This window comes from Anabrus simplex, chromosome 3, assembly GCF_040414725.1.
Source record: "Anabrus simplex isolate iqAnaSimp1 chromosome 3, ASM4041472v1, whole genome shotgun sequence".
NCBI lineage: Eukaryota > Metazoa > Arthropoda > Insecta > Orthoptera > Tettigoniidae > Anabrus > Anabrus simplex.
This window is the reverse complement of record NC_090267.1, coordinates 419,389,168-419,408,552: the sequence shown is the minus strand read 5'-3', so window position 1 is coordinate 419,408,552 and position 19,385 is coordinate 419,389,168. Positions and strand designations below refer to the sequence as shown.

General features: G+C 37.5%; 1 protein-coding gene across 2 annotated transcripts in view; it reads left to right on the top strand.

The window, feature by feature from the left end:
• kek5 (kekkon 5) overlaps positions 1-7,761 on the top strand; it is a 392,502-nt gene extending 384,741 nt beyond the window's left edge. For both annotated transcript variants that reach the window (XM_067143405.2, XM_067143406.2), the window contains 2 exons: positions 426-1,912; positions 5,655-7,761. In XM_067143405.2, coding sequence (XP_066999506.1) covers positions 460-1,912; positions 5,655-6,664 — 2,463 coding nt within the window. In that variant the 5' untranslated portion in view covers positions 426-459 and the 3' untranslated portion in view covers positions 6,665-7,761. The remainder of the gene's footprint in view (positions 1-425; positions 1,913-5,654) is intronic.
• The last annotated feature ends 11,624 nt before the right edge of the window (positions 7,762-19,385 follow it).

Sequence of the window (19,385 nt, the reverse complement as noted above, 5' to 3'; positions counted from 1 at the left end):
GATTTTGCTTCTCTGTACTGTATTTCAATAACTATGTTTCCACATACAAATAACTGGGCAAATGCCCTTCATTTCTTAATCCTTAAAAATATATATTTTGTGAAGTCTCTTCAATAGGACTTGATTCTTTGCAGTGTCTTGCTTTCTTCTCACAGTGTATTTTCCAATTTTTTTTTTTTTTTTTTTTTTTTTTTTTTTTTTTTTTTTTTTTTTTTTGAGATACTCCCCCCAAAGCAGTCCTATGACTAGGTGATACTACATTTTATTATATGGCATTATTACCAGGTTCTACTTATTTATACAGAGGAATGAGGAGTTTAAATTTTACAGTTTGTTCCCACTCTACATTTTTGTTTGTTTAAAATATTCATTCCCAAAGCAGTGATGTGACTAGATGATAATACAATTTGTATGGCATGTTTCAGGTGGCTGTGAAATGAAATGATGTGGTGTTGAACAATGGCAGCACGCAGTCTCCTGCTCGTAGTGTTGGCACTCTTGTGCCTGGCTGCTAGTGAAGAGGACTGGTCCAACTGCCCAACAGTGTGCAAGTGCAAATGGGTGTCCGGAAAAAAGGCAGCAGAATGTACAAACGCAAGTCTTACGACAATACCTAGTGGACTTAGTGCGGAGATTCAGTCTCTGGATGTGTCTGGGAATCGTATTCCAGCTTTAGTTGGCGATGCATTTAAAAGTGTAGGACTTATCAATTTGCATAAAGCTTATCTCAGAGAATGTGAAATACAAGAACTTCATAAAGAAGCTTTCCATGGACTTCAGATCCTAATTGAATTAGACCTGACGGGAAATCGAATACACTCCCTACATCCTGGTACATTCAAGGATAACGTGCGGTTGCGAATCCTCTACCTGAATCGCAACCCTATTCAGAAAGTGTATGATGGTGTGTTTAGCAATCTTCCTTTTCTTCAAACAGTGGAAATGTCAGAGTGTCAGATAGCTCATATTGGACACAAGGCTTTTTCTAATGTTCCAAATCTTCAATCACTACGTTTGGATAGAAACAATTTAACTAACATGAAACCAGACATCCTGAAGCATATGGATAAATTAAAAAGCCTTGAACTCTATAACAATCCATGGAACTGTGACTGTCATTTGAAGGCTTTTAGAGACTGGATAATACAGCGTAACCTGTATGCTCAACCTACAGCTTGTCATGAACCTCCCAGTCTCCATGGCAAACTTTGGAGTGATTTGGAATCTGATAGCCTTGCTTGTAAACCACAAATCATGAATGTTTTACCATCAGACAACTACAAGGCTGGTGGTGGAAATGTAACAATGAGCTGCTTGGTGGTAGGTAACCCAGCACCGACGGTTCACTGGGTATACAAGCATGAAATAATTGGCAATCGTTCGAGGAAAACGCTCAATGACCATTGGTATGTCGTGACGGAAAACAGCGACTCACCAAAGTGGGTAAATCTGACTATTGTGGATGCCAGGTTTCAAGATCAAGGAGAGTATGCCTGTGTGGCACGAAATTTGGGTGGAATGGACGAGAGAAAAGTGAAACTGGAGATGGTGAACGGTTACGGCCGAGCAGGTGGTGGTGTTTTGAGTGGGTCAATTAATGACACATGGCCATGGATTTTGGGTTTGGCCATTGGTGCTGTTGTACTTTTAGTGATAGTGCTGATTCTCTCTTATTGTTTCTGTCGAACTCGTAATCCTAGGGGTGTTGTGAACAAGAAGAACTTAGGAGATGGCGTATCATCCAATGGGGACCTGAGTTATCATTCAGGGCCAGTGTCAGAACAGGAGAAGTCTCTCATCACAGTGGTAAATCCTGTACAGAAGCCACCAAGGCGATACGAGTCTCTCAGTACTAGTACTCCTAATGAACTAGAAGTGAAAGCTACATTACTTGATAATGGATCTGTGTTTAGTAAGTATGAGGGGTGTGTTTTGTAAGATATGAACTGTGATGAGTTGTCTAAAGATGGAAGTTAAGAGTTGTCATAGAGATAGATTTTTGTATGGGGAAAATAAGACTTTGTAATAATTAGTAAATAAATTATTTTATCTTTCTGACTTTGGTTGTTAAAAATTATACTTTCAAAATCCATTCTTGTTAGTTTGATTTTGTTTATTTTAAACAACATTAATTTTCTACACTAGACAGCTCATTTGAAAATTCCAATTCTTTTTTTTATTTTACACTACACTTGTCTCATTCATTTGTTTTACAGCATTTCTCTTTCATTGATTTACTTCCAGTAGAACTCTGAAGTTATGAGGTCCTAGGAATGAGGGTGGTTAGGTTTCATGGTAGCTGTTCAGGTCACTAGACTTGCCAGATACCGGTATCTTGTATTTAAAGAGGAAAAAATTGTGGCCTGATGTAGGTTACGTGACACCTCCAAAAATATATATTTCATCCTCTGACTGAATTTTGTATTTTGAAATGCATATGTGCCCTCTTATTTGAGCAGTGCAAAGAAAATTACGAAGTGTGTTTGTAATAATAACAACCAGAGTGTTAGTAAAAACCTACAGCTTTGCTTGATAAATAGGCTACTGAATATTTATGTTTTCCATTACTAAATCTATTAAATGATTCATACCTGCACAGTCGCACTCCTTATATATACTGCTTCCTGTTAACTATTATTTTAACATGGCAAGTAAAATAATATTAATAATAATAATAATAATAATATGGCCTCAGCTATTATATGTAGGCATTTTTATTTGATGCCATTTGTACTGCCTGCACATCATTTTTGGTGTTCTGTTATATTCTACCAGATGGCAGAGTATGATAACCTAAGTCACTGTTGGGGAACTATGGCTGAGATTTAATTAATTTTGTCAGGTAAACATGAGATTGTCATCAGAGATCTTTTACATGCTAACATCGTAGAACATGGAGTATCAAATGTACATTTTTCCGCCCTTCATAAATCTCACTACATTTGCTGGATGTGAACCTGCAATCATGGGACATGGAGGCTGAAACTCTACCACTGATCCTCAGAGGGAGCAAACATGGCAGATGATGAGTAGAAATGTTTTTCTTTCTTTCAAGTTTATAAAAGGGCTGACAAACTTATCACTAAAACCAATCTAAACTGTTTGGTTACGGTGAGGAAAAAAACATTGATTTTCTCATATATAACTGTGAAGGAAAAGGACCAAATTGAAATGTTCCTTTTTCCATCTGTAAATCTGGCAAGTCTACAGTGAATATAAATTAAGCTTGGAGCTTCGTAATTAAATTAGGAACACTACCATGTAAGTTCTTATGACATTTAATATTTTTTCTTCTTGGTTAAGTTTCCTGAAGTACTTCAAGTGTTATAGAAAGCAATTAAATTTGGGTGTGTGAACATATTACATAGCAAGACCAGTACCATTTTTTCTTTAAGATAATGTCAAGTACCACAAGTTTCTTAGGCCTATCAGCATGGAAAAGTGTTTGTTTTTCATATGTTTTATTCTCTTGCACATGCATGTGTGGTTTATAGTTCAAATCCCCATATGTTAATTTTTTTATTCATTTAATGTTTTTTATACCTTTTTGTTAATTATTGGTGATATATTGCTCTGGGTGAGATGTGTTACCTATTTTGCTCTTTTCTAGTCATGTACTAATCACTGATGAATTGTTTTGGTAGTACTAACTAGCGGATAAAATGATAGGGCACTTACAATGCGTAGGTAAAGGTTAAATTAGGAACAAAAATGGATGAAGCTGTATGTATGAACCAGCATCAGTGAAGGGGTCAACTTAGGCAAGTGGAGGAGGATAGGTTCCCTAGGAGAATAATGGACTTGGCCATGGAGGGTAAGACAAGCAGAGGAGACACGGCACTTTCAGGGTATAAAAACTAGACAAGATCGCAGTGTTAGTTGCAAATAGAGGATTGTAGAAGCATTTGGTTCATTCACAGAAGCTTGCAGACTGAACACTAAAAGGCATAACAGTCTATAATGAGGCTATATATATATATATATATCAAAGAGAGAGTACAAACAGATACACTGGAGGCATAGCAATGACAAGGACAGAGTCAATAAATGGAAAACAAAAGGCAAAGCTATCTCAGTACCCTCTGCAACCTCAGGACTAAGTGAGATAAAATTGTTTGCTGTATACAAGGCCAGCTTTGCCCTCAGTACTCTGGTACTCTCTTCTGGTGTAGGTTGACTAAACTACAGAATGATATGCCCCACCAGAAATGGAAGTCTTGGTTCTAAATTTTTCTACTTCTGAAGCGAGAAACAACGCCTGCTCTGTAGAGTAATCTGAGCACACCTCTTACAAATTCAGATGACAACCTCTTGGAGTCAGTAATGTACAATCTACAAAAGCAGGAAATAAGAAACTGTTGTAAAACTGTGGGAAGTTGAGAGTAGAACATTAAATGTGACTAATATTTTACTGCTTTACTCTAAAAGTCAGACAGATCGCCTCATCCTATGACAAGAAGGATAAATGTCTTGTTAAGTGATGTCATACAACATTCAAATTTAATTGCTTTTTTTTTTTTTTTTTTTTTTTTTTTACAGTGCAGCAAAGTATTTTTCAGAAATTTTATCTAAGATGAATGGATAAATAGTGTTTTCCATACATTCTGAACATAAATTATGCATTCATTTTCTTTTTTCCTGAATTTACAAGAGAAGAAACAAATTATAATGTGAGAAAGTAATTGTGATAAATCTTCAATCATATATTTTGTTTCAAACTACATTGACAATTTTTCCAGACCTCATAAAATAGCAATTGTTATGATGGAGCTACTATTATATTCCTGTCCTTTCTCCAACAAAAATAATTTAAATTCTTTCTTGGTGAATTTTTTAGGCCTTTGTCATTTTTAAAACCCACAGTAGGTCTTTATGATCTACTAGGTTTTCCCAGAAGGTTTCCCTAATGAAGATCACTGGTTGTATAGTATAGTAGCTAGAAAGTCTGAAATGAAAAAAAAATTACAATTTTAAGATAAATTAATGTCTGAAACTTGAGTGCCTGGAGGGAGCTCCCATTCTCCATTATATATAACCTTGGATGTCTCCAAAAAGATAACGTAAAATGAGTAATTGAAAAACACTGACCATTAATTACACTTCAGTTGTTTTTGTGCTGTGGTAGGGTGCTGATGAGAATAATTTTAATGTCTAGCTTTTATGCCCCTCATTTATGTGTTACACTTCTTAAACACTTATTCGTTCATTAGTTTAAATGAAAATGATGCTTACATTACATTGCCTTTCCATGGATGAAGTGCTGTTAGCTAACTAGGAATTTGTATTGACTCTGCAGTGCTCCATGTATTTTTCATTTTTTTGGAATGAACATTTTTAAAGCCACATTTTGGAAATATTCTGTTAAAAAGATTTAGTGAGGACTATAGGGGCTAGGGTTAATTACCTGTAAATTACAGAGTTTGTGGCTTGATGAGTATTTTGACATTTAGACAGTACAATTATTTCTCTACTCTTCTTTGCTGTCAAACTTGAACTTCAAGCGGTAAATGATTAGCCTATACTAACATTTTCTGGTCAAACATAATTCCTGTTGTACATACAGCAATAACATGCAGAATTCATCTTCTCAGCTGAAACTAAATCTTTAGACTTCGTTTATACAAAATTGAATAACCTTCTCAATTCTTTTACAGTTGGGCCAAGTGTAGCAGACAGTGACGATCACCTGCAAGATCGCTCTCTAGATTCATTGGAGACCATCCCTCAGCGCTCTCGTGAAACTCTTGATGCAGCTCAGACCTTACCCCCAGATCTTCTATCATTTCCTTCACGGGCAAGCCAGGTATCTCCTGCAGGCAGTACAGCTTCAACAGCCCCAGACAATACACGCCTTCCTGCCCAGCATGGGCCACAATCTCCCCTCCAAAGTCCACCATTCCACCACATATTTGGCACCTTACCTTATTCACGATCACAATCTCCTTTCTCTCCTGCCCCTGCAGCACCTCCACGGGGCTATGTCACCATTCCTCGGCGTCCACGTGTGCCCAGCTGGAGCAGTGCTCCCAACCCATCGCTTGCAATAGATCCTCTTGCTTACCGTCTAGAACCTGTCTATGATAATCTTGGTCCACGAACTACAGCTGATGGCAGTTCTGTCCTGTCTCTGAATAAGAGTCTTGGTTCAGAGCAGTCCCCAGCATCTGGAATGCGTGGACGCCCCCTTCCTCCTACACCCACCATCCAGGGTAACAACACATTACCACCTTATTATGCTCCTATTGCACCCATTGAGGAACAGCCCTCCCCTGCTCTTCCCAGAGCAAATACAGGAAGGAATGTACAGAGGAGTACTCCTAACATCAGTGTTGCGTCAAGCCCTTCTCCCAGTCCTCTTCCAGTAAATACACCACAGAAGGCTCCTTCCAAAAAGGACAAACCAGACAGTGCTCGACAGCGAGCTAGTTGGGCTAGAATTGCTCCTGAAGGTGCTAGTCTCAAAGCTCTTGAAGAGGAACTGGCCAACACTCCCAACAAAAGAGCTTCAACTGCATCGACAGCATCTTCCCCGTCTTTGAATAGTCCATCGGGGGCAAGAAATATTAAAGTACCCCCTAAACCACCTCCAAAACCGAAGAAAAAGTCTGACTCTTTGTCAAATCCATTATATGAAGATGAAGGTGAAGATGGAACAGAAGTGTGAATAAGATGTGTGTAGTTACGTGTTGGAAAGAGAATGAAGTTTGTAAACTGGATGAAATATCCACTTGTGGTGTGAATAGGAATGGTGCTAACTGAGGACCAAATTCGTTGTTGTTGGCCTCATGACACAGGGTATGGTGGCTTGTTAATGGTGCAGGAACTAGCAGTGGAGTTAGTGCTGTGCGTTGCCATTATTTCAGTGCCTTCAAGAATATTATTCCATAGCTTGAGTGTATGTTTTGGCTGGTGCAAAATGAACATAGCCAGATCATCTCCGTTAATTTTTTCTTCCTTCATTTTGTAAAAGCTCTGTGTATTATGGGGTATTTGCTGTGCTATGGTTAAAATTTGTATCGAGACTGACTGCAGTAGCTGGATAAACAGTATTGTTCATTTTAAATATTAAGCGTGAGCAGATATGACTTTAAGGATTTAAATGAAGACAACTGATGTTGCTGACAAAACCATTGTACATGTATTTATGTTGATAGAAGTTCCTGTAAAAGAAAAATTTATTGAAAATTATATGCTGTTAGGGAAGAGAAACAAAAGATGGCAATTTGTAGACTTTTGTCATCTACCAGAGTATACAAATCTTCATATTAAAACTACCATACTATATATGTATTTATAGGAAGTCGTGCAGTTTTACGAAGACTGTCATGATAACTATTTTAATTCTTTCTTGTTTAACGTTATTTATACTGTATATCTTGTTATTTTATTGTATAGATTTCTCTTACCTGTTTTTGTTCTTTTTTCTTTTTTTTCATATTCGAGTAGCCTTTTAGAAGCATTTCCTTTAGTAATCTCTGCTGTTATTTCCTGTGTTTTCTATCCTTTAAGTCATATCGCTATGCAGAATTCTACCTTATATATTCTAACTAAACTTCAGAGCATGGTTTTTCTGATGTGCAGTTCTATAATAAGTTTGGGCTTCCAAGACTCCAGGAGGACATCGAATTACACGTTTCCTTTTCTTTCTTTCCTTCCATCTTTCTTTATTGTTCTTTTCTTCTTTTTAATTTTTAAGTGTCATGTAAATATGAATATCTGGATCCCACCATATTAAATATAAAATATTCTTAAATTTTTAAACTATTACATTATTGCTGTGTGCGTGTATAGAATTTGAATAATTAAATGATGTATACGTACATGATCCAAGGTTGAAGTGCAGCAATCAATCGTTATTATTTTCAAGCATTTGTATATAGTGACTGAAGCCTTTCTTATATATTACAGAATGGTTGCCATCTTTTACTTACCAGCCTGTGTGCTTTAGATTGGAACAATTAATCAAAGAAATTTTTATTTTTACATTGTAATTTATTGTTCCTTACATCTAAGTAGAAGGTACATGCTAGTGTCGTTATTCTCTCCATTCATTCCTGTCTTTTCACATTTCCCTTCATTAATAATAGACATCAGATTTGCATACAGAATGTGTCTGTGTAATGCATAAGCAGATTCATTCCAGAAGTTTTTTATTTTCATAAATTATATTACTGTTATAGGAAGAATAAAAAGGAATTCGTATGCAACACATTCCTTAGTTGATAGAGCATATTTCAGTGACATATTTGCAGATATGTATAGTATTTCCTTTTATTTTTTCTTGCATGTTATTAATTCTTAATATTGTATTGAATGGACTGTTGAATTTCAATTGAAATTTTATCGTTTTTCATTCCGTCCTATTTCACTTTATAGGATGAACAAGGACTACAATTTTATTCTTGAATCTATACAAGCAAAACTACTAGCTTTTTACATGAAGAATGTATACTCATTTCTCCTGCATTAATATAGGGAAAAGATTTATGTACTTAATGCATTAATCAAATCTGTTATAACTTCACTTATTTATCAATCCGATTGGGTGGATTATTAGGTAAATGGCATAATGATAGGAGTGAGACTATCCCAAGATCGTTTGCAGATGTCCAGAATAATCATTCAATAGCATAATGCAGTTTAGGCTTAAAAACTCTATTTCATTAGTTAAAATTGCTATTCAGAATGCCCCATTAAAAAAAAAAAGTTAATATTTGTTACAGCATAGGTCTTTAGTTTAATTTCTCTAATAACCAAAATTTGTATGTTATAGCAGTCTTTATTCTTATGATGGCGTGTAGGCTTTAACAAGAATTTGAAGTACTATTTGGTGTCCGGTCTGTGTTCTGGAAGGATGTTGTTTTTATTATTATTATTATTATTATTATTCTCTCTTTCTTAGCATTAATCCCGACTTGCAGGGTCTGCTGCTTTGCTACATCTCCTCCATTTCTGTCTGTCGTTGACATCTTCTGGTGTTAAGCCAACACTGTACATGTCTGCCCTGATGTTGTCAGTCCATCTCTTTGCCGGTCTTCCTCGTGGTCTTGTTCCCTCTGGGTTGATGTGGAGCGCTGTTTTGGCAGCTGAGTCGTCCTGTTTTCTCATGACGTGGCCGTACCAGCGGAGACGGGCTTCCCTCACTTTGTCTATGATGGGCGCGACACCAAACCTTTGCCGGACGTCCGTGTTCCTTATGTGGCCACATCGGGTCAGCCCCATGGACCATTGAAGCATCTTCATCTCCGTGGTTGTCAACATTTGCTCCTGTTGTTTCGTCATGGGGCGACATTCAGTCCCATAGATCGCTGCTGGCCGTACCACACTCTTATAAACTTTTGCCTTTAGATATTGAGGCATCTTTTTATCACAGAGGACTCCAGTGACCTGTCTCCACTTGAACCAAGCTGCATTTACCCTCATCCGAGTATCAGGAGTGGTGTCACAGTTTGAGGTGACGACGGATCCCAAGTACTTAAATTGCATGGTCTTCTGCAGGTCTTCTTCACTGATACTTATGGTACCTCTGGTTTGGGGGCCACATTCCAGGTATTCTGTCTTCTGGATATTGAGGTGCAGTCCATTTTCAGCCAGTCTGTCCTTCCACGTTTGAACCTGATGCTGGAGTTCAGGACGGGTTTCTTGTGCAAGTACCACATGATCGGCATAAAGAAGGGTCCAGGGATGTGAAGTCTGTATGTCAGCTGTTGCCGTATCCATGCAGAGGATGAATAGCAATGGTGAAAGGGCAGAACCTTGATGAACACCCACAATGATATCGAAAGGCGGAGAGATTCCAGCAGGACTCCGGACGACACTAATGGAATTGCGATACAGAAGTTGCACCCAGCTTACATACTCTTCAGGGACGCCATGACAGCGAAAAGCTCGCCAAATAAGTTCGTGTGGGATACGGTCAAAAGCCTTTTCTAGGTCTAGAAATGCCATGTGTACACTCTTCTGTCTCTCTCTGTGCTTTTCCATCAAGAGGCGTGTGGCATGGATAGCATCGATGGTACTGCATCCCTTAACAAATCCACACTGGTTTGGTGTTATTATTATTATTATTATTATTATTATTATTATTATTATTATTATTATTATTATTATTAATGAGATTCTGAAATCTGAAAATGCTGACAGTCTTTTCACTAACGAACTCCATGTACCAACTTGGTCATTTATATCACTTCGCAGCTCCTGCGTGATTGTTTTCTGTAACAACTCCTTGTTACTATACAAATAACCAAGCATCTATTTGCACATGAAATGTTGAAATTAAGTTTTACAACAAGAAGTCCTATCACAAAATTGATGGTAAGTGTTTTTCTTTCCTTGGTCCACTTAGCTGGTATTAGAGGAAAGAAGAACCTGGCATAATGGCCTCATACGGAGCCATCTTTACAGCTTCTGCCTACAGTTCTTTAGTAAAGTTGAATATAGATGTAACTTTTTCTTGGCTTGACCCCTGCTTTCCCTGAAGTGATAAATTTCTTGAAATTGGGAAATTGACCGTTTGAAATTTGATTGTTAGTTCCACTGGTCTGTAGCTGACACTGTCTGGCTCTATGGTAAATGATTAGTATGCTGGCAGTTGGTCACAGGGGTCCTGGGTTCGATTCCCAGCACGGTCGGGAATTTTAACCATAATTGGTTCATTCCGCTGGCATGGGGACTGGATTTATGTGTCGTCTTCATCATCATTTCATCCTCATCATGACACGCAGGTCGCCTATGGGCGCCAAATCAAAAGAGCTGCATATGGTGAGTTGTCTTTGTTCACTCCCAGCACTAAAAGCCATCTAGTTTTCATAGCCAGTGCCTATGCACTTAACTTGCACAAAGTTAACAATACTTAACGTGGAAAGAATGCTGAATATTGCCCTTTGTACATACAAAACAATAAATGATATGTATGTATGTATGAAGAATGTAGACAAATTAGAGGATTTCCAAAAATGTATGTGGACGGCAAATTTTATGATAATTTTTTTTTTTTTTTTGCTAGGGGTTTTACGTCGCACCAACACAGATAGGTCTTATGGCGACGATGGGATAGGAATGGCCTAGGAGTTGGAAGGAAGTGGCCGTGGCCTTAATTAAGGTACAGCCCCAGCATTTGCCTGGTGTGAAAATGGGAAACCACGGAAAACCATCTTCAGGGCTGCCGATAGTGGGATTCGAACCTACTATCTCCTGGATGCAAGCTCACAGCCGCGCGCCTCTACGCGCACGGCCAACTCGCCCGGTATATGATAAAAAAGAGCCCATGTCCGTATAAATGCTGACGTATGGTAACCCTATTATTATTATTATTATTATTATTATTATTATTATTATTATTATTATTATTATTATTATTATTATTATTATTATTGCTGCTGCTGCTGGTAGTGAGCCTCTTTTGGCTCAGGTGGCAGCGCACCGGTCTCCCACTGCTGAGCTCCGTGGTTCAAATCCCGGTCACTGGGTTTTCCCTGTCATCTTTCATTCCAGCAACACTCTCCAATATCATTTCCTTTCATCTGTCAGTCATCAAACATTGCCCCAGCCCTGAGTATGCCCTACAATTTAATCTTCTTTGTGGTGAATAGGAGGAATTTCTTAATGTTTTGAAATGTTCTCCTTTTTAAGGAATCAGAAACATTCAGAGGTTTAAAAATGCCTTTTCCAGTTGTGAAAGAATAAATTTGTAAGTAACTTGACCACTCGACAATAGTTTCCGGAGGCAAAATTAAATTTTCCAGGTGGTAAATATTAGTCATCGTTGTCAACGGTTGTCAAACTTATGTTTCCATTACAAAACAGTTAAAGTATTAAAATGTCATCATCTAAAGTGGACAAGATATTTTACTGCTATCAAATATAAAACCTGCTATTTTGAGCTGTTGAAAATTGTAGAATATTTTTTGCAATTCCTGGACATAAATGAAATGTAGAGCAGAATTTTAAATTGATTTCTGCTCTATGGACAGACGAAACAGACTGTTGGTAGACTCTGTGGAGGATATACTTCTAGTTAAAAATTACTTCAAACACTTCATCTGTCTTAGCAGTATAGTTATTCTTTAAATAGGTCATATACAGGGTCCGCCAGAAAAATGTATACACTCTTTACGGAACAAAAACTATTTATCGTGTGGTTTTTTTACATTTCAATTTTGATTACACTACTACTACACTACTTCAGTTGAACATATGGTTACATGAGATGTTTAAAATGTTCACCGTTGGCTGCCAGACACAGAGCAGAACGACGAGCGGTCGTTGCAACAACGTCCGTCTGTGTTTGAATGGGAATCTCTGCACATGCCGCTGTAATCTCCTGGCGAAGGACCTCCAGCGTGCGTGGCTTACGTCGATAGGTTTGATTTTTCACAGTTCCCCACAAGTAAAAGTCCATAGGGGTAAGATCTGGAGACCGTGGGGGGAACTCAATGGGCCCTCGTCATCCAATCCAATGTCCCGGCAGAATGTCATCCAGGAAGCTGATAATGCTACATGGTAGTGTGGTGGCGCCACGTCCTGTTGGTAGAAGACTACATCATCGCCTCCATAAAGCGCATGTACAGCTGGTAAAATTAATGTGCGTTACATTCCAAGTACACTGGTCCAGTGACAGTACCATCAAAGAAAAGGAGTCCTAGTAAAGTCCTCGACGACAGTCCACACCAGACATTAACCCCTGGTAGATTGACCGCCTTGTCCACATGAATATGCGGATTTTCCGGAGCCCAGTAGATACAGTTATGTCGATTCACTGATCCATTCAGTTTAAACTGTGCTTCATCAGACCACACTAACTTCGTCACAAATTGTTCATCTCGGCTTACCATTTGCTGATACCATTCGCAAAATTGCATTCGACGATCGGGATCGTCCTCATTAAGCGCATGCAGTAATCGTGGGATGTGAACTTTCCGCTTAGCTGTTTTCAAAATTCGTCGCGCACTTTTACTGCTGCACTGCTAATCCCCACATTGCGTAGCAGACATTCAGACACGTGAGCCGATGAAGCAGGACTGATAGCTGTGCGCGTTCTTCCTTTGTGAATATCACAAATTGTTCCATGCATCTCGAACTTCCCAGTAATGTGTTTTAGGCGTCTGTTTCAAACTTCCTCCTCCACTTACGTTGCACTTCAACGGCATTATCAAACCTGATAAACCACTTCAAAATGTACTTTCGTCGCTCGAACGTCAAATGTGCTCCAGCCATTTTGTTTTCCCACTATCGTGATGCAAGTGCCGACATCTGTTGAGTGAAAGACCATACTACAACATTTAAAAACAATGATAACAGTTGACAATATCCATATCCCGATATCGTCTAACAAAGAGTGTATACATTTTTCTGGCGGATTCTGTATTTTGCAACAAATCAGTATGTATCTTATATATGAACAATATTTTACAGTAAAGGTAGGACTGATTTTATTCATGGTATATTTAAAGTGAGAATAGCAAAAATTAAATATTGCATATTTCCAAGTTTGGTTTTCTTAATCTGTGTATAATTTCACAATGTACCATACTACATTTTAGAGCATTCTGCTAAAAGCATTTAGTAACCCTACCTTCCCATGAACTTCTCACCTAATGTCCATTTATATGGACTGGATAATAATCATATTCAGAATTAGTTTAAAATATATTACTCATCTTCATCATCATTATCATAAACAGATAACTAGTCCAATCTGTATCTAGAGAAAGAACAACTCCCAAGTCAGCCATTTCATGATTTGTATCTTAAAATAATTCAAACAATGAATGTCAGTTTTCTAACTTGTAAGACCAAGATAGTTCTAGGAATAACTGTTTAACCATCACAATGATCCTATTGTCATGTAGGATCTGTGTTCTTTACATACAGGGTGTAACATCTACCAGAATTTGTCTGGGATATTGTCACTGCCGAATCATTAGCCAAACTAAAATGCCACAAAAAGGTTACCATACTGAATATTGTCAGTGAGGTTATTAAAACAGTTTATGAGATATCTGAAAAAAGTTTAGAAATTCAAATGACATTGACATTCAATAAAAATATTTGTCGACAGTGGATCTGATGATGATATGGCCTAACTTTTATGAACTGACAAATGTTGAATAAAAAATATTTTTAAAATATTTCCTTCTGGTTTAAGGTGATAGATATCAAAATATACTGTGTTTAGAAATTGAGGAGGTAATGTCTGATACCCTTCAGACTAGAACCTTACAGCCTTGTTTGAAGACAACCATTTCTGGAGTTATTAACACAGAAAGTCTACACTTGTAGATATGATAGCTTTGAACTAAGCATGTTATGCATGCATGAAGCACAAAATTCTGCAAAATTGACATATTACCAGTTTCATTTGTTAGCCTATACAAAAAATTTGACTAATTTGCAACAAATAATTCAAATCCCTGACCAGTCATATTTTAGATCAGATCTAATGTTGTTATTCATCAAAATGACATCCACCTCCATAGTGTAATGATCAGCGTTATTAGCTGCTGACCTTGTGGACCCTGGTTTGATTCCCAGTGTTGCCAGAAAGTTAAGATTTTTTTTTTTTTTGCTAGTTGCTTTACGTCGCACTGACACAGATAGGTCTTATGGCGATGATGGGATAAGAACGGCCTAGGAGTTGGAAGGAAGCAGCCGTGGCCTTAATTAAGGTACAGCCCCAGCATTTGCCGGGTGTGAAAATGGGAAACCACGGAAAACCATCTTCAGGGCTGCCAACAGTGGGATTTAAACCCATTATCTCCCGGATGCAAGCTCACAGCCGCGTGCCCTTGACTGCATGACCAACTCGCCCGGTAAATTTAAGATTGGCAAGAGGGCTGATATATTCTTAAATAGGTACATGCAACTCTCCTCCATTGGGGTGTGCACAAAAAGAGCTGACCATCTTGGGAAGAGGACACAAATTTATTTTAACATAATGAATGAGTAACTTACTCCAAATTCATTTCTAATAAATAAAATACATTCCTTTGTTGCTATTATTAATAGCTGTCATTTCTGAGACATCAAGACCATAGCCTGTAAATTTTGCTGTGGAATCGTTCATAAGGTCTTTTGCAGACTGTAACTGAAAGCAATTATAGTGAAAACTATTTTTGGAATCTGAGTCATTTCCTACATTCATTTTCATTATTGCCTTCATGATGCTTAAATGTGAATTCAAAATCTGATGTCTATTTATTACTTTAAAATATTCTGGTTGTATTTAAATATGTATTTTACAATTTGTGGCTTCATTTGTATAATAAAAGTCTATTATTAGTAATTTTAACAATAGTGTTGACTAGAAAAATGCCAAATCATACAATGAATATTGGTAAAATGATCTTAAGCATGTAAGCTCTAACTAAAGGGTTTGCTTGGTAATGGATTAAGAATCAGATCTAAGTTTAAACCATATATTCATGAAATAAATAATTGTCACAATATTCCTAAGGACAGCAATTTTTTGTTTGACTGTACCTACTATAAGAACCAATTGCAAGTGGTTAAGCATGCTTATGGCAGCTATATAATATTTGTGGAAAATTTGATTGCGTAGAGTTTCTTTGTCAACCTTTCAGCTATTTTATGGCAAGTTGCTTCAGTGTAACTTACAAAATCCTTGCCATATTCTGCTACGTGATATTGCTGGACTTGTGACTATTTCTTACTAGAAGCGCAGTGTAAATTTAACTTACAGTTTGATATTAACTTGGTCTTTTAATGCAAGCCTTTAAAAGACACAAGAAGTTCAATGCTGTTTTACCTGAAAGTATTTTTGAAATATGTGAACTATACTACTGTTTGTTTCTGCTTCAAACATAGATTAAAGTTTTCATTTTTGGAAAGTCCTAATACATTTTTTGATGAAAATAATTTAAAATTCATGAGTATGTAACAGAAGAATTTTGATGTAATGAATGAAGTTTATGTTCTTCTCATAACTAGCAATGAGACTGATTTCTTTATTTTTCAAGTGAATAAAAGAAATACTGCCATAATGGTAAGAATGTTCATATCCCTGTTTGTCATCCTTGAACCTTATCTCTTTCTATAATGATTGCTGATGATTGTTCTTCCCTTTTTTAATCAAATTTTTCAACAGAAGCAATAAATTAGGAATGCAAATTTTGCATTATTACTATTACCATACTTTTTTTCTTCTTTCTGTTCGAAGTACCATTATGCTTGATACTAATTTTAGATTTCCACATTCTCTACATGTTACTGAATCACATTCCTCATTTTCTGCACTTTTTATATAATAGAATAGGGAGTTAGATTCATTTAGTATGTACTATTGATTTTGTTGGGGAAGAAGGCCACTTCTCTTTTTTCCCCCTATTATTTAGACAATGTAGAATATCCACTTGATGTGAGATCAAATCCCCTTCGTTTAAATGTTCTTTGTGGTGAATTTAAACACTTTTACAGATGATGTACTATTTTGATCTACTGTATTCATTTTAATTTTTGTCATTTCCAAGTGTAAAATGGAAGTAATATTCCCTTCACAACACAATGTTTTCTTCTTAGATGAGAAAGGCTTCATTCGCAAGAACTTGTAGGGCATACACATAATTATACTCATTTCTGTTTTTTAAAGATTATTTTCTGTTTTAGAAAGAGAAACAGTTATTTACTTGAAGGAGTAGGATGTCACATACCTTAATCTACTAAAGCAGGGATGCGTGAAAATGTTGATCACAGTCCACTCAATTTAAAAATGGTGTTCATTTTTGCTTAAGTTACAGTAGTTTAATTTAATTGAATAAAATTAAAATAATTTAGTATTATTAGAACAGTTGTGGTTAGTTGAGGATTACGTATGAGGCAGAGCAAGGTCTATGTGAAAAGTACTGTTATCATGCAGTTTCTTTCATTTCACACAACATAAACCCAAAAGAATTTCATGTCTTTGATTATGGGCTGTAAAGTAAATCTAAACTAAATATCATACTTGTTAGTAAAGCCAGGTAAAGCTACCTCCTGCTCTCACTCATTCTCACCAGCGTGCTGCAGGGAGTCTCATGGGGAATGTGCATATCTATCAAGGCCAAGTGGTGTCACGAGTGGGAACAGGTCATACTCTGATAAAAGCGATACTACTTCATTCTCGACACTGGAGGCCACTGCTTGAACTGTGAGTGGCCACTTGCTAGCCTTCCTCACTGATAATGGTGAGCATTGTCATGAACAAGAGTGAATTCAGCATCATATTCATCTCTAAAAGGTTGTACAAATTGGCAAAGAATTTAACTGGTATACCACTGGACAGTAAACTTCCCTTGAGTTGGTAACAAAGGTGTGTGTACAACACCCATACACAGTCCCAGCTCAAAACATTACACCGTCACCACCAAATGCATGTACCTCTTGACACTGGCATAGGCAGCGGGGGGGGGGGAAGATTTCATGAAACTAGAGCGAGGATCAGCCGTTGTTTTATGTACAGTATGAACAAATTAAGAACTTACACCGAAATGTTAAATTAACATAGCGACAACAGATCTACTAACAAGGCTCAGTAGGGCTATACATAGTTCTCCATATCTGTACTGCTTGAAGGAGCTTGAATGGAAGGAAAGGACATAGCATTGTGATGCGCAGGGATATTCCCCTGTAGAAGTCCCAGGATTGGGAATATAACTGCATGTTGACAAAATAATGCCAAAAGATGAGAAGGGTAATTAGCAAGAGATTGTACTCTGTAGGGGGCTGGAACGTGACCACCAAGATAACGGGGGCCACGGCCAAAACAGTTGCAAGCTTACGACATTGTGTCAGCTTTTGTATAAACTCTGTTCCTGGAAACGTCATGTGGTCGTGATTGTTGAGTTGTACTGTGCTTGAGAGATGTGCTGTATTTAACTTGCAGTGCTGGGAAGACTATGACGGGATTGTGATCTGCACGTTAGTTCATTTCGTGCCATATTAGTGACATTTTTTAAGATGACCGTTTTGCCATAAAGAAGCCATAACTATGTACATCCTCAGTAAGTTATGAAAAAGTATTGTATTCTAACAGCAGCACTAGCATGTAGTAGCAAGACATAATCGCGGATGTGTGCGTAAGTTCTGTAGGTAGGCCTGTCTGTTCTGTCAGATGCCTGGGGACTGATTGGAACTTCAAATAGAACCATCAAAAATGCAGGTAACTATTTTGTAATCGGCAGACATGATAGCTCAGTTCCAATGGTTCTATATTCTCATCAAGACGACCGACGTTTGAATCGCAGTTGATGCATGCACAATTTTTAAAATGGGAAGTCACGTTCTGTTGATCTGGAGTGTACATAAAACCGTAGATCCCGTCGTTAATGATTATAAGATTTAAAATCCCATGAGCCCTAAGCTTGCTTACCTTTTTTAGTACTTTTGAATCATTATGACATCATTTATGATGGTGTATTTTGAGTATCCAACCATTCTTCGGGCTTACCTAGTACCTTAAATTTTGAGTGGATTCCGTAGGTGGGGTATAAATCCAGGCCAGTAGCATGAATATGACTTTACCTCGATAGGGGGATATGAAAAGAAAGCTGGTCATGCCAAGTGCGGTGACGGATCTTCAATAAATATTGGTGGTTTTGATTGTTACAATGTAATTATATCCAGCAACCGAAATCATAGCTTCTGTAGGTTAAAATAAAGCAGCTGCATTATTGATGTTATGGGGTTACCCATGGAGCAGAAAGAGGTTAAAGAAGGTGCTAGGGTGAATGGGTCTAACTACAATATCAAGAATTGAATTAAATTTTTAACAAAGGTTATATTTCTTTAGAATTTCAAAAATTAACAAATAACAACATGACAGGTACAATTAGCAATCTTTAAACGAGACTTGGAAAAATCCAAAATTCAGAACTTTATAATAATTTTGGGTTTCAAGCCCCTAATTTTTCAATTTCTGAGCTACCAGCTCAAGTTTACAATTCAAAATGAGAAATAATTAGTCAAGGGCAGAAATTCCCTAATTCAAGAGCACTTGCTCCCTAAATTACAATGTCTAGCCTTCCAGAGGCACCCTTCACTATTACAAAATTTCAAAAAGAGCTAACAAGCTCTGTCTCTTCCAGCCTATTCAAGGCGACATCAAAATCTTACAATCTCTGGCCTCTCAAGGCCCAACTTACAAATTGAAACAGGGGTATCTAGTACCCAACCTACAGGGCCTTTGCGAAAAAGAGATTAAATAAACGGCCCAAACACAAACTGAATGGAGGCGTACACTCAGGGGCGGATTAATGGGGGAGCTAAAGGGGCTGCGGCCCCGCGTTCCAAGGGGCCCTGGCCCTTGGCCAAACCTTAAACTGTATAAAAAGGTCTGCTGCTCCACCTCCCTGCATGTATATGAGTATTTACTCTCACAAAATATTGAA